Below are 15,961 nucleotides of genomic sequence, written 5' to 3'. Positions count from 1 at the left end.
ATCTTTCAGCATAATAAAGTGAATGGTTGTAAACCATCTTCGAAAACTTAGATGAACTGTCCGTAATATTGACAGTAAATAAAAAGAACTGTCAGGATGTTACTTACTGACAGCATTCTCCCTCTCCCTCATAGTCTGGTCCACAAATAACTTGGTTTTCTTGGGAATGTTCAGTTTCTGGTTCTGTGCAGCCGGCGGACCTGGTCGGGAATCCTTCTCCTCAAACACAGAGTTCCGTTTCAAGATTTTTACAATCAAGCCGCCACCTGCAGCGAGAAGAGAGATGTTGATAAGAAGAGCAAGTTAAAGTGGCCCATACATCTGCGCAGATGCGTAGGGGTGGCGCCAATCTCCATTTCAGTAGCCCTTGGGCTACACATTTGTGCAAGTTACTACAGCAGGGGGCTGGTCCGCTGGTAGTGATGTGTGTTTAACTCCCATACTCTTCCCCAAATGCTAAATGCTAAGCAGAGAAAGCAGCGTGTACCATTTTTAAAGTCTTTGGTATGACTCGGCTGGGGATCAAACTCACAATCTACCAGATGCAAGGCAAACACTCTACCCTCTCGGCCATTGCACCGGATGTTGATAAGAAGAGGTGGCTACTTAATTTCTTACAACTACAATTAGAGGCCAAAGTCTCTAGGTATGGCACCGACATCATGTCATTGTACAGTCTCCAAGCAGATCTTGAGGTTGCATAAGATAGTATCATAACCTGGGAAAGGAATTTGGCTGGCCACTTCGCGGTGGAATAAAACTCCTCTGCCAGCTAAAGTCCTTCTCCAGCTTAAGATACTATCTTATGCCACCGCAAGATTTGATTGGAGATTAGTCATTGTAGACTTACCGAGCTTTGCTAATGCGTTGATTTCCTCTAATTCGTCATAAAATAATAATCCTTGAATCTCGGGAAAACCAGTACTTAAACCCCTACTCATACAATGTATCACATTGGGACATGGCGCTTCCTTTAGCTAGCTAGGCTTTGTCCTTTAACATGTTCAAGGCACCTACTCAAAAACGGCGTCATCACCACAGTCGTACCTTTTGTGGTCATCACCAGCGCTCCATCTTCCCTACCGAACCGACCAAACTTCATCCCCGTCACAATGTCCTAGAGGAAAGTAAATAACAAGAAAGTCATTTTCAAGTCAGACAGATTGGGTACAGCTACTATAAACTACACAGATTCTCCTTTTGATGCAAACTTGAAAATTTACAAACAAAAAACAAGCCCGTCTCAAATATTCTTTGTCAAACTCTGAAACAAAATTGGCCGACAGAAAAAAATTACCACTAAAAAATCATGACCATATCCAAAACATATCCAAAACATGAGATATCGAAATGGAAGTTGTGCTGCAGTACCAAAACACGTTGTTAGGAGGCCTTTGATTCCATAGGACTTCAACGTCTTGTAAAGACCTACCCACAACGAATTCATCCAGGCGTTCTCTCCAGTTATCTTGTGGACAGACATCTCTGTGACAGTTTATTTGTTTGTTTCATGGAGGTAACAAAAAATGGCACAGTACCTCTGTTTTGATGGTGTTGACGAGGTACTTCTCGTTGTACACGTGGACCTCACAGTTGTCCAGCGCCACCATGATGGCCTTGAAGCCCCGACTCTTGTAGTCCATCAGTTCCATGGTCATGACATTGGCTGGTAGAGTCAGCACCCACAGTCGCTTACCCTGTATAGGGACATGATCACTGTTAAAACCCTTAAACTGCCAAGCCCAGATATATCCGGCACACATATACATGCCCTGTGTGCCGCACCCGGATATATCCGGAATAGCATATTCCCCGAAGTAGCAGCTTTGCGCGCGCGTAGCGCACGAACCCCGGAAGTTAGGGACTTCGGCCTTGTTCGGGGGTTTCTTTTTGGAGGTCAGCAGCCAACCCTGGAGCTGATGGCATTTTATAGGGCTGAAACTCTGGCAGTTTAAGGGTTAAATAAATTTATCTTTAAAACTATATGAAGGTTATGGTCATGACATTGGCTGGGAGGGTCAGCACCCACAGACGCTTTCCCTGAACAGGGACATGATCATTGGTAAATGAATTTATCTTTAAAACTATATGAAGGATAGACATCCTGGTAAACATCCTGTCAATCTCCACAACTTATGATGATGATGAAAAAACTCGAGACATCCGGAAGTAAATCTCTGTTTTGTCTTTGACTCGTTGTGAAGACTGAATATTGCATTTGAATTTCTTGAAAACTATTTGAAGTGTCTTTTTTACTTATGCAATTCCTGCTAGCATTCTGTATAGATTTACAATAATGGTACAGATTCAAACTAATTTAATATAATCATAATATCACATGATATCGTAATTATAACCAACACTATTCCAATATCAACAATAAAAACATGTCTATTCCACAAGTTATGTAGAATATTATTACTAGTTTATACAACCAGCCCAACATTCCTACCTTAGTGGTGTAACACTGGAGGGGCTGGTCCATACAACCTACATTCCTACCTTAGTGGTGTAACACTGGAGGGTCTGGTCCATACAACCAACATTCCTACCTTAGTGGTGTAACACTGGAGGGGCTGGTCCATACAACCAACATTCCTACCTTAGTGGTATAACACTGGAGGGTCTGGTCCATACAACCAACATTCCTACCTTAGTGGTGTAACACTGGAGGGTCTGGTCCATACAACCAACATTCCTACCTTAGTGGTATAACACTGGAGGGTCTGGTCCATACAACCAACATTCCTACCTTAGTGGTGTAACACTGGAGGGTCTGGTCCATACAACCAACATTCCTACCTTAGTGGTGTAACACTGGAGGGTCTGGTCCATACAACCAACATTCCTACCTTAGTGGTATAACACTGGAGGGTCTGGTCCATACAACCAACATTCCTACCTTAGTGGTGTAACACTGGAGGGGCTGGTCCATACAACCAACATTCCTACCTTAGTGGTATAACACTGGAGGGTCTGGTCCATACAACCAACATTCCTACCTTAGTGGTATAACACTGGAGGGTCTGGTCCATACAACCAACATTCCTACCTTAGTGGTGTAACACTGGAGGGTCTGGTCCATACAACCAACATTCCTACCTTAGTGGTGTAACACTGGAGGGTCTGGTCCATACAACCAACATTCCTACCTTAGTGGTGTGAACACTGGGAGGGTTGTGTGCATTACAAGCAACATTTCTACCATTAGTGGTGTAAACACTGGAGGGGTCTGGTCCATACAACCAACATTCCTACCTTAGTGGTATAACACTGGAGGGTCTGGTCCATACAACCAACATTCCTACCTTAGTGGTGTAACACTGGAGGGTCTGGTCCATACAACCAACATTCCTACCTTAGTGGTGTAACACTGGAGGGTCTGGTCCATACAACCAACATTCCTACCTTAGTGGTATAACACTGGAGGGTCTGGTCCATACAACCAACATTCCTACCTTAGTGGTGTAACACTGGAGGGTCTGGTCCATACAACCCACCACCACATTTTTGCCCATCCGTTGAAGCCCTACAGGCTGGGAGCTCAGCTCAATGCTGTACTTTGGTGCTTTTGATCCCCTAGATAAACAAGTAAACAAACAAACAATCATTTAATTCCTGACAGACCCTTGAATTATTTCAATCACACAAACAGTTGGGATACAATGAAGTTTGTGGAAAAGTTTAGTCAATGACAAAACAAACACTGAGGACTTGATCCTCGCTTGTGGCGCCATGGCAAGAATGTCAACACAGACAGCAGAAAACCAACTTTAAGGATGTTCAACATTGTTACACATGTCACACAATAGTTGTAAACTACATGAAATTTAAGGCACAAGGCCTAAATATTGCCCTGCAATGACCATCAGTAAAAGCAATCTTGTACATTGTCTTACTTCTTTAGTGAGTATATGTTCCCATTTCGACAGGAGACGACAATGCGGAACTCCACATCATACAATCCAGTCACATCCAGGAACACTGGGACACTAGGCAGCACCATCTGGAAAACACAGCAGCAGGAAATCATTAATGGGTCACTAAGAAATAAGGAGTGTTTTGCTCTGTCACACACTGACTCCCTATCTATCAGTATCAATAAGAATCTGATGCAAATATTTTGCATAATTAACATACCAGTATACAAGATACAACAAGATACAAGATGACTTTATTGGGTATCACAGTGTTGCCACTGAATTTAAAACCAATTTACAATGTTTAAAAACCTCTGATTTGACAGGCGCACATCACATGTGACTTAGCGATACTAACAACAATGCTTTACGTTTGCACTTAAAATGATAAGGGCAGACGATCAATAGAATAACAAACATATTGACATGAGGAATAGAGCCGATCACAGTCCATTCTTATTCATTAGTCGGGTCAGGTACGGTATGGTAGAGTTCAGGTACCGGTTCGTTTTTGCTCTAGGACAGTTCAGTTTGTGACTGTTGCGAGTTACTCTGCCAGTGATGTGACCTCTTAGGGGTGGTAGCCAGTCTCTAAAGTCAGAGTCCATGAGCGAACTGGCAAACTTAAGACACAACTGTTCCCGTCTCGTGGCAAGTGAGCACAGTCCAAGCTGCACCAGCGCAAGTGAATACCCGGGTATGTTAACTGGTCTTCATTTAAGTTACATGATAAAATATTATGAAAATTCAATCATCAGCCATTATCCTGTTTTGAAGTCTTCAGTTGAAATAACCCATGCAGTTCCAAAGAAAGCTGCAAGGGGCCAAAACTGTCACTTCTTCCTGAGAACAAGGATCTACCAACCAAAAATTGTGACCATATACATGTACTAGCATGCAGCTCATCCAGAATATGAGTAATTAAAACCGGAAGTTCTGCTGCAGTACCATACAAAGCTGCCAGGGGGCACATGTATCAACTTGGCATTTTCAACTTATCGTGTTGACATATAGAAAGACACATGAACACTACTCTACCAAAAATACAATGCTCTTGATTGGTAATGTGGAAAATCTATTTAATTTTAGAAACAATGTTACATAATGTACTCCCATGACCAAGAGGACACTCCAACCCTCACCTTAGTAAGAACAGTGAAGGCCTCTGGGTCCAGTATGTAGATATCCTTACTCTCTGTACCGATGACCAGACAGCTGATGGCATCCTCTTCTGAGTGGCTCTTCTTCAATGTAGTCATGCAGGTGATCACAGTCTGGCAGGAAAATCAACAATACTGATGGTTAGGATGCTGAGTGCTTGAGAAGAGCCATAACAGTTCAAATTCCCAGGCTTAAAACAAAAAAAAATCTAAATAACCCAAGCCAACTTTTTGCTGGACTGAAATTCTAGCCTGGAGTCCAGCCTTGTTGTGCTTGTAGTTGTTTATCCATGGTCCGCTTGCACCAAGAACAGAAGCAGACTATAGGGGACTCCAGGATACCAAAGGAAATCCATTTTCAGTCAAGAAAAATCTACAACAGTAACAATGTTTTACAAGAATAGGAATTAGGACTCTTCCCACTAGCTAAATTTATTCTTTGTGCAGATGTTATGTACTTATAGGAAATTGCAAGAAGCTTGGTCCTGTGAATTAGGAAGGCCATTTTGGTGCAGTAAGGCTAGTGGAAAAAATCTATCCACAACCACCTTGGAAAAATTGGAACAATGGGTGCAAAATTGCACCCATTGAAAAATTGCATTGGCACTTTCACTTTCAAATTATTTCGATTTGTTTATTTTCTGTATTTGACTGTTATTAACCAATTTAATCATGTTTTGTATGACCTTAGAGCAATCAAGCCCATAGACTTGTCCAAACCTGAACCCCTTTCATTCTAGCACACCTCTTAAAGAACAGCTGCATGAAAAGGAGCAAGAGCACCATCCTCCTCTCACACGAGCATGCTGCACCTAGATCACTTACCTGTCTCTTGAGGGGACTGTGCTTGTGTAGGTTGGCAAATGTAGGCATGTCTTCTGGGTCCAACATAAGGAACCTGCAAACAAAGATTGCAGATAGATGAAATGTCATGGTTTTATACATAAAATAGACAACACTACAAGTATAAATCTGGAATGACAATCTAAATCAAAAAAATTATTTTTTCTTAGTACACTGAAGAAATGAAGTTTTTAAAATGCTACATCCCCAGTCTTCTACTCTTTCTTGATAAAACGAGAAATTAAGACGCACCTTAAGGATCTGACAGTCAATGTGCCCTCACTCCCGTCGGCCCTGCATATTTCAAAATATTTCATATCATTAGTAAACACAGTACTTGTGTATTATTCCAGACTGAAAACACCAACATCAACACAGAATCTCCAATATAAAATACATTTTCAATGTGTCACATACTGTTAGTACATGTATATGTGTTAAATGCCTTTCTTTTTTCCTTGTTTTGTTTTCAAAAGACTGACATTTCAGGCAACCAATTGGCAATATGTTGGCAACTGTGACTGAATGTCATTTACAAACAGTTGCCAACAGGCATGCCCCAGTGAGACATCTGCTTTAAGGTAAGACAAGACAGTGTACCTGAGACTCTCCAGCATCTCCTTCAGCACCTGGACATCAATCTTATCCTACAGCATGGGAAAAATTAAAGATCCTAGGTTTGATATCAAAGAGGTCCTATATAACAGTTGGCAAAGGTGTTAAGAAATATAACTCAAGTTTTGGGGCAAAAATGTCAAGTCTTCTATTAAAGCTCAAATCAAACAGTGATTATTTCTTTGTGTGTGATGTTGTTTGGATTATCTGTAATGTAATAGGGTTAGGTGGGAGGGAGAGAAAAACAATGGAAAACTGAGCTGCAACCAGAGATATGTGGGTCAGCTTTAGGACTCTTCCCTGCTCTACTTGAAGTAAGATACCCACTTCTATCAGTACTTGAATAGCTGGTATGCAAGTGCCCTTTGGCGTAACACACCAGCTTTGCAGGCACGCGGCACAGCAGCAGCAGCTGGTTATATTACACTGGACGACCTGTCACACGTAACTTTGCACCTCTAACTCCAAGCATTCTTTAAATTAAAGCTATCTAGTGAGGATGCCCCTACATTACATCAAATTCCACCCTACAATTTTAATAGATAATACAAATTTTTGAACACATCAATCCAAGACTGGTATCTCTGCTACTTGACTGCATGACTATTTCTTGTTAAAAATACAAAGGGATTTTTCTCTAATCTATTTAGTTTAACACATATGGTACAAAATGAGCATTATGTTATCCAAAATGTAGAAAAACAATTTTGAAAAAAATAGTGTTCGCGGTTTAAATATTTCCTTACTTCTTTGGCCTGATTCCAGAGGTCCTGCTCCACTGGGTTGACATCTAGTGGTGGCAGTGTGAACTTGAAGTAGGGGCGCAGGTTCTTGTAGACGTAGATGTAGGGACCAGAGGCAACAGCCACAGCTACAAACACAACAGACAACATGTTATGCTTCATCTAACCTCGCAATGCCAAATAGAGCAATCAAAAGAATAATCCTTTGGGGTTTAATCCACATCCATCCAATATATCACACAAAGTGTCTGCTTTTTCCTTCTTTAGAATATACAATGATGTAGTACACATGTATTATTACACCATCCAGATTAATTTTGGACTAACCCGAGCACTTTGGACAATGCTTCTAACATTATACAGCTTATACATGTACTTACAAAGTTGATAATTTGTGATTCATGGATCATTATGATTTTAAATAAGAGTCCTTATGCATCATTGAAAATAAAATTCTCAGGATTTTTTTTAAAATCTCCAGATTGTTTGAAACAGTTTCAAGATTAGAGGTTTTTTTTCATTACTAACACCACAGACAATCTTGTAAACAATGTCATGTATGTTTGTCACTAAGAAAAAACTTATGCAAAAACCAGGTTGGCTGCTGCCCCTGACCTGGTGTCCGTGGGTCATGTGTGTCCATGAAGAAAGTACAGACAGCTGTCGGCAGGTCGATGATGGTGTTCTCAGTCATCAGAGTGGTTCCTTAGATATAAAAAATTCTTTTATTAGTCAAAAAAGATATTCAATATGTACATTCAATACAATAAGGAAAATAAAAATAAACTGCATACAATGAAATGGGGCCAAATACAAACTTGGCTCCCTGAGTTAATCATTGTATTGCCTACTGTAGTTGCAATGTCACTAAGAAAAACAAAAAAGTTTATACTATTATACACTATCATATACTACTGTAAACACACTATAGGACCGCTACATCTCTATCTATATCTCTTCCACAAAAGGTACTATTTAATGCAACACTGTACATTTAGCAACATCACATTTAAAAATGGGAATCTTTTTTCAAACAGCCCAAAATCAAGACCCAGATGCCGTCTACAAGATTAACTTCGTGTGCCCCTACATAGACAAGGGTCTGCTCACCTTTGTAGACCTTTAACTTCATGTCATATTTTCCAGTCCCCAAGTTTGCAATGATAAGCTGCAAAGGAACAAGATTTGTAACAAGAAGTTAGCCATATTTGGGACAACATAAATCTTAAGAAGTAACTAAAATGTTAAACTTCTTTATTTATTGTATAATTGAATAATATTCATGTTTGTAAACATGACAACTGTCAATATTGTATATGATAACACGTTACGTTTGGGATTGCATGTAAGACAGTTCTGTACATTCAGGACCATATTGTTAGCAGCGCCACCTAGCTGCAGTGTGAAATAGTACCAGTCAGAATTGCCCTGAGCAAGGAGGTTTTGGAATAAGTTTTATTGATTCATTCTGCTTTGTAATGTTACGTCGAGCTGTCATAAAAAGAAACAAATTGAATGCACTTGTAACAAACAAACAATTTGACATACTTTGTTGTCCCCATCTCCATGTAAATCTGCCAAAGCTGTGCAGGGAGCAAAACAACCATATTACATGTAATTGATTAAGATAAGTGTTAGTAGAGGTAGCGAGTAAGGACTAATTACAACAATTCACCTAGTTTTATTACGGCCATTAGGTACCCATCTGAGTAATGAGGCTGTTGTAACGTGCTTGAGACACCTACTGAAACACGGCACCCCAATTTTACACCCCTCCCAAAATATGGTGCAACTCAAACATGTCAGTACCATTACTGGGATTCAAAATAGGGTCTACCAGTAAGTAATAACTAGTAATTGACCCCAGCAGTTCAACTGTTAAGCCGCTACCTACTGAGCTATAAGGACATCCATGACAATGGGCAAGAGGAATTCAAAATCTACAAACAATTATAACAATATTTTGCACAAACGTCTATGTTCGTTAAATAAGTTAACACTTCTGATGATCGCTTGATGTTTTACTGTATTGGTGACATAACATTAAGTACTTTAAAATCATATAGCAGCCTGCCACATATACCTGCAGGCGGTAGAAATGATGAATTTGTCTCTGTTTTGAATTTTCCAAACTAAAAATACCAAAAGGGATTACAGAAAATCAAACCATACATCAAATGCATAGTACATAACGTATGCATACCCTATAACAAAAGTTTGCAATTAGTTGCTTGACTACCATTGTTACAGCAGTGAATCAGTAATTAAATGAAGTGTCAAATACTAAATAAATTGTAACATAGAACAATAGAAATTGCTTACCAATACATGAGGAGAATGTGTAGAGTGTTGAGTAAGGGTCGTAGTGTGCATGAAGCCACTTGGCGTTGCCCTCATGACTGTAAAACAAAAACAGTAACTTGATACACTAACTTGATATACACTAACCTTAATGCATGGGGTAACCAATATCTAGGGAAATCAAGCTGACAGACTGTGGTCTCAAACTGCAATATTTTGAAAATACTGCAATTTGAAACCACCATTCGTTGACTTGATTTCCCACAAGAAGATAACAGACAATCATCGAAATATTGGCTCTTAAAAACATGTAATGGAAACAGAACTTTAAATTCATGAATGATTGCTTTGGGTAGACTAGTGCTAACATATGTTACAAAGTGCATGTTCAAGGTCAAACCAATGTTTCATGAAGCAATCATGTTCACGCTACAGGGCTCGAAATACTTTTTTCTGCATATGTGCACTGGTGCAGGTAACATTGAAAATTACCTGCACCAGACAACTTTTACCTGCATCACTATGGATTTAGGAAGTATGGATCGTACTAAAATTGTTCAGGAACCATTGCTATTTTTTCTTTGATACTTTATCGGTGCTGGCAACCAATGCAGCAATGCAGCCAAAGAACATTATCCACATGCATGTACATCATTTATGTATAAAACCCAGTACATGGACCAGTGCAGGTTAGGTGCAGGTAGACATCAGAAATACCTGCACAGCTCCAATTTTACCTGCACTAACCTGCATATGCAGGTGGTATTTCGAGCCCTGCGCTACAAAAATGTAGTTTACCTTTATCCGCAGGGTAACCTATATCCATTGTTTTTAAAGACTGGGTATTTAGGGATATCACTTCGAGGGATGCATGGTAGTCTCAAATTGCAATATTTTCAATATTTCAAAAACAAGTGCTTTTAAAAAAGCTGGCATTTTGCCAAGGTTTGCGTGTGTGAATGTTTTTTTTCTAGTTATTAGAATGTCATATAAATAGAACAGAATAAAAAACCTGATATGGGCGCATGGAGAGATTCACAAATATGCAAATGAGTTATGTCCTGGAATATGAAAATGAATATGTTTCCTGAAACTTTTTGTTATCCAGTATGCAGTTATTTTCGAGAAAATCAGTTTGTTCTTGTGTAATTCTGTGATATAGATGTTGTATGGGCATTTTATGGAAAGTTAGAAAGAAACATATACGCAGAGTATCGCACGTCTCACGGTTCGTTCATTCAAACATCCCAACTGCGGAAAAATGCAGTAGAACAGGTGCAAAGGTGAGTTTTAATGTTCTGTACAAAACTATTGTTCATTAGTATTTTAAGGCCATACCAATTTAATTTGTTGGTTCTCAGATTTTTTCAGAAAAAAGTTGAAGCGACAGGGCGAAAAAAAAAAAAACTTGCAACAACTCTGGGTTCAGTCAGGTCCAAAGTTTCAGGTTCGTAATTCCAGACTTGAACCATGGTATATAATGATAATAATAGTAATCTGGTGTATACATGTATGTGTGGTAGATCCAGTTACACTTACATGCAAAATTTGCATTTTGTCATACACTTTACGTGGAATTTTAGCAATACAAATGGAAAATTATGTGCAATCAGTATTGCTTAAGTATTCACAGTAATATTGCTGTAATAATGCTTAGTAATAAAGACAAAAACATAGAGTATTTCAACACACACAACTTTTAAAAACCTTTAAGAAGGTTGAAAAACTTTTTCAGCATAGTATAATGTCTAATGTAGCAACAAGAACAATAAATTGACTTAATTTCACCCCAAAGAATAGATAGTGCCTGAAACATCATTGTATTCTCTTTGTGAAAGCTGCAGTTTGAATAAAAATCGCTTGAGGGCGTTAGTGTACTCATTCCATATTAATGAAGCCATTTCCAAATATGGCAGCATTGGCCAAGCCATTTCCAAATATGGCAGCATTGGCCAAGCCATTTCCAAATATGGCAGCTGCCATTTTGTTTGTCCCACTGCAACATTTTCGTCTTTTTCAAGCACAAATTTAACGATCTATGGGTGGTTTTCGATGATTTACAACATAAAGGAGAACATAAGCAGGTGATAGTTATTTTGCAAGTCCAGTACTAGTTTCAGAAGTTCTTTTATTTTCAACTGAACCAAAGTTTGCTTCAAGTCCAGCAACTTGCGTTACCGTAACGTTACAGGGATTTTTTTTTGAAATTGGGAAAAATAGAAGCGGCGATTCCGAGAACCAACAAATTAAATTGGTATGGCCTAATGGATGTAAAAATTAGTATTTTAATGGATGTAAAAAAGAAAAAAAAAAAGTTGAAAAAAATCTACCTCCCCGGAGTCGAACCGGGTGCATTAATGAATGCGTAAATTTTACCACTGCGCCAATGCGACCATGTTGAAGAAATGCCTGTTTTAGAAGGTATACAAATGTTTGGCATGAATTGAACAGGTCCGTTCATCTCAACAGCGACTACACTGGCCAGTAAGCATTTTGCGACTGCAAGTCGCAAAATGCAAAAAATTCATACTAAATCATGAATATTGCAGTTTGAAATCACCATCCGTTGACTTGATATCCCTGCATATGCTGTCTGTAGAAACAACGGATATAGGTTACCCAACAGATAAAGGTGAACTAGCATTATACATTATGCTACAGGCATATACAGTGTTGTCTTTTTTATGACAGCAAAATGGGGAATCACTAACTTTACCATATAATAATTCCTTGCGTGTTATCTGTAATTTACTGGCAGCTAACATGCAATGAAAATTGCTGTTACAGCATACTGTATGTGAAGCCTGAAGATTCATAGTGCCGCATTGTGCATAACTGAACTACATATAAAAGGTACTATCCCATGTCAACTGTTTTATTTGAGTACTATTCGAGTCAAGTAACTTGTAAGGCTGGATATGGTGACATGTTCTGTTCTGATTGGTTCCTTCCCATGCCGCCAATCATAGTGACTGACAGGACTACAACTAGTGATTATTCACACCTAGGTTTTGAATATTTGGTTTCGGTTGGCGAGACCAATTACATGAAGTGAGATTGTAGTACCTATATAATATTATATGGCCAGTCATCTGATTGGAATAGAACAACAAGAGAACATATTACCAAGGACATTACATCATCCTTGGAGAACACAGACATCCTTGAAGTAATTATGGTATTTGCAGTGTGAGCTAAGAAGTTTGATACCATCTTTAGCTTTACCAGGAATAATTTCCTTAAAAACTCTAGTGATACATATTACAATACAGTTGATCAAAGTAAACTGAAATGTGTGTGGACACTGACTAAGTGTCTTTCAATGTCAAACTTGAATGTTGTGCATAAGAGATACATTAATTCTATCTTTCATTAGATAGGACAGGCAGTGTTTTTACTTCAATAGGAAGCAGGCTGATCAAGACCATAGCACATCCAGTTCAAAAGATCCAAAATAGGAATTTCTGCTGCAGTACCAAGGTCACACACCAGGTACCCCAAAATTGACCTTGACCTTTGTCTTCCCAACACCTACCCACAAACCTAATATCATTGTAATCCATCCAGAGGTTCTTGAGTTATGCTCACTACAAAAATCCAGACACACACACAAACAGACACACCCAAAACTATATCTCCATTTTTCATGGAGATAATAAAAATTCTAACTGGAACCTATACGACTCCACTGCCCACTACCCAAAAAAGTCTAGGGTAGGCAGGTTTTTTTAGTGTAGTTAGGGAAACAGGAAACAAAACATTCGTTTTCATAGGCCTTGTCATGTAAGCCTTGGTCAGATTGGTATATATGTCAACAAGAGGCTTACTCATCAGTAATCTAATAACTATGACCACGGGATTATCCACAGGGATAATCCAGAGATGTCACTGTGTACATGTACACCCCAGGGTAGGGTGGAATTACCATTTACTTCTCATGTTTGTCATCAGGGAACATGCCCATGAAATTGATAATGTTCATGCCTATACCTCAAGGAAGATTAGACATCCAAGTAATAAGATACACCAATTAGCGATTACCAATCAAGCAACTTGATAAGATTTTGTATCATATATGAAAACTTGGTAACCAACACACAGAAATTGTAATATTACCACACTATTCATGCATCATTGAGTCACAGCATGTGGTAAGGTGGAAAATCCATCTTTTAGCATGACTTTGCACAAAAAAATATACTTAATGTGGAAAGAGTTTAGTCTTTCTTTATTGACAAACAACATGTATGTTTATTTTCCAAAGATGCATAGTTTAACGCAAAGATTCTAAAAAATAGGGTCAGCAAAAATAGCATATATCATAACATGCAAGTCGTGACATTTTCCCAGAGACAAATGATTACATCATGTCTACATTCACATACACTATATATATATGTACACATGTAAATGTACATGCAATGGCACTCCAAGGTTACATGTTTCCCTATGCAAGGGATTCCTATTGGCAGCTACAAGTCTTGAATATTGAGCTCAATTTGGTCACCCATCTTCAGAGTCAGAGGCCCACATAGAGGGCTTGCTATATGTATACAGAGCTCTTCAGGATCCTTTCGTCTCCCCCAGCTATGAAATTTGCTTTAGCAGGATTAAAATTTCTCATCCAAAAAATCTGAACTTCATGACAAAACAATGATGAAAACGTACATTGTACTGCAGATCTGTAAATATTGAAAATCAAAAATTTAAGCTCCTAAACAGCAAAATCTTAAGTTGGAGACAACCCTAGCTTGTTACAATAAGAACTCTCAAAATTTGGCACCTGAAATGCGCTACAATAAGCTATGATAATAACTTTGTCACCTTGCTGGTTTTGACTGGTTCCTTGGCTGGCGACGTTCGCGCTTTGCTTCAACCAACGCGATAGGAGATGGTTGGGAAATGTTACCGACGTCCTCGTCAAATAAATCCATGGTGCATCACTCCCCGGTGTGCAACGCACTTATATACATAATTGTTTTCTCAATGCGGTATGTTTGTGGTCTACCTGAAAATCATCCTGCACACAATCTGCCATGGTCCATACCAACTGGACAGTGGAGGGGTGTGTTAGGCACTCTTGCTTAATAATATTCTCCTTTGTTGCACTAAATCATCTTAAATCTTCAATAGATTGTGAAATTTTCACCCTGAAAACATTGCTGTTTTTGTGTTTATTACTTTCGTGTTTGCTATCTGACTGTATAGAATTTTGCATGCATATCTTTTAAATTGCATGTAAAATTTACATGTTCACCAACATGAAATTTACAAAACTAATATTAAGCATATTTTGATAAATCCACTGCATTACATGATAGAACTTTCAAATATGTGGCATGTGTAACTGACATTTAGAATGTATCAATCATGCAAATCATGCAAATGAAGATCTCATTTGCAATAATCAATAAGTATATACTTTTAATACCATAGTAGTGAATTACATGAATTTCATACTCTTGCCACACTAAAGGGTGGATAAATAACATAAATCATACAAATCAGAGCCTCATTTGCGGGCTTAATTTTGAGAAAATACTACATGATAAAACTTTCATATTTTGGACAACTTGTAAAGATGACCATCAACAGATATAATTTGTGCAAATGATCAATTTACTTGCATGATTAATAAGAAACCGTAATGATTAGTCAATAATGAAGGTTACCAGCTGTACATGGAGTTTGCATAAAATTTATGATCCCGAACAGGCAAGGCAGGTGGCTATTCTCTAAGCAGAGGTCATGGCGGGGGGATAAAAGTGGCTGTGATCTCTTATGGATACCTCCCTTCACTGTATCAGACAGCCATTAGAAATTGTATCCCCCAACCATAACCTTGTTTGTTTGTTTGTTTATTCTTTATTTAAATTTTAACCAGGGTAAAGCATGTCGCCTGGCGGCGTTTTTCAAAGCCCCCTGGGGGAGAACCCCGAACATAAATCATACATTAAGTTCAACAGAACCAAATCAACTTCAATAACATAATCATACATAACCTCTGCTTGGACTTGGAGAATAGGCAGTGCAACAATCATCAGTTATCTGATGTTGGCAAAAAAATTGAAAGAGTAAATCCTGACAGGTTTATACCACCAAATATTGTCTCTTTTTAAATGTGCTAAGTGCTAACCAGGAAATGCAGTGGGTTTATAAAATTTCCTCACCAATTATGCAAATTTGCTTCTGATTTGCCTAATTAGTATCTAATGATGACAATCATCACAAAAATCATGATGAACCATCAACTTCTTAATGTCAATCACTTTCAAACTTTCAAAGCCTGCATTTCCAGAAGAATCTGCTAGAGGGTCCAAATCTATACCCACTACGTCATGGGTCCTAGCTAGCCTCCATAGCAGGCTTTCTGGGCCTT

At 38.6% G+C, this 15,961-nt stretch overlaps 1 protein-coding gene across 2 annotated transcripts in view; it reads right to left on the bottom strand.

Moving 5' to 3' along the window:
- LOC118418957 (Bardet-Biedl syndrome 1 protein-like) overlaps window positions 1–15,961 on the bottom strand; it is a gene marked incomplete at its 3' end in the record, with an annotated part of 19,673 nt that overhangs the window by 2,851 nt on the left and 861 nt on the right. Inside the window, 15 exon segments of one of the 2 annotated variants that reach the window (XM_035825115.1) lie at window positions 108–266; window positions 1,048–1,117; window positions 1,539–1,697; window positions 3,459–3,579; window positions 3,900–4,006; window positions 5,063–5,194; window positions 5,906–5,978; window positions 6,176–6,217; window positions 6,524–6,570; window positions 7,285–7,409; window positions 7,897–7,986; window positions 8,392–8,449; window positions 8,830–8,864; window positions 9,604–9,680; window positions 14,407–14,576. In XM_035825115.1, the coding sequence (XP_035681008.1) occupies window positions 108–266; window positions 1,048–1,117; window positions 1,539–1,697; window positions 3,459–3,579; window positions 3,900–4,006; window positions 5,063–5,194; window positions 5,906–5,978; window positions 6,176–6,217; window positions 6,524–6,570; window positions 7,285–7,409; window positions 7,897–7,986; window positions 8,392–8,449; window positions 8,830–8,864; window positions 9,604–9,680; window positions 14,407–14,516 (1,405 nt within the window). In that variant the 5' untranslated portion in view covers window positions 14,517–14,576. 2 annotated transcript variants of the gene reach the window in all.

This window comes from Branchiostoma floridae, chromosome 1 (assembly GCF_000003815.2).
Source record: "Branchiostoma floridae strain S238N-H82 chromosome 1, Bfl_VNyyK, whole genome shotgun sequence".
In the NCBI taxonomy this organism is placed as follows: Eukaryota; Metazoa; Chordata; class Leptocardii; order Amphioxiformes; family Branchiostomatidae; genus Branchiostoma; species Branchiostoma floridae.
This window is presented reverse-complemented; position numbering and strand designations above follow the sequence as displayed.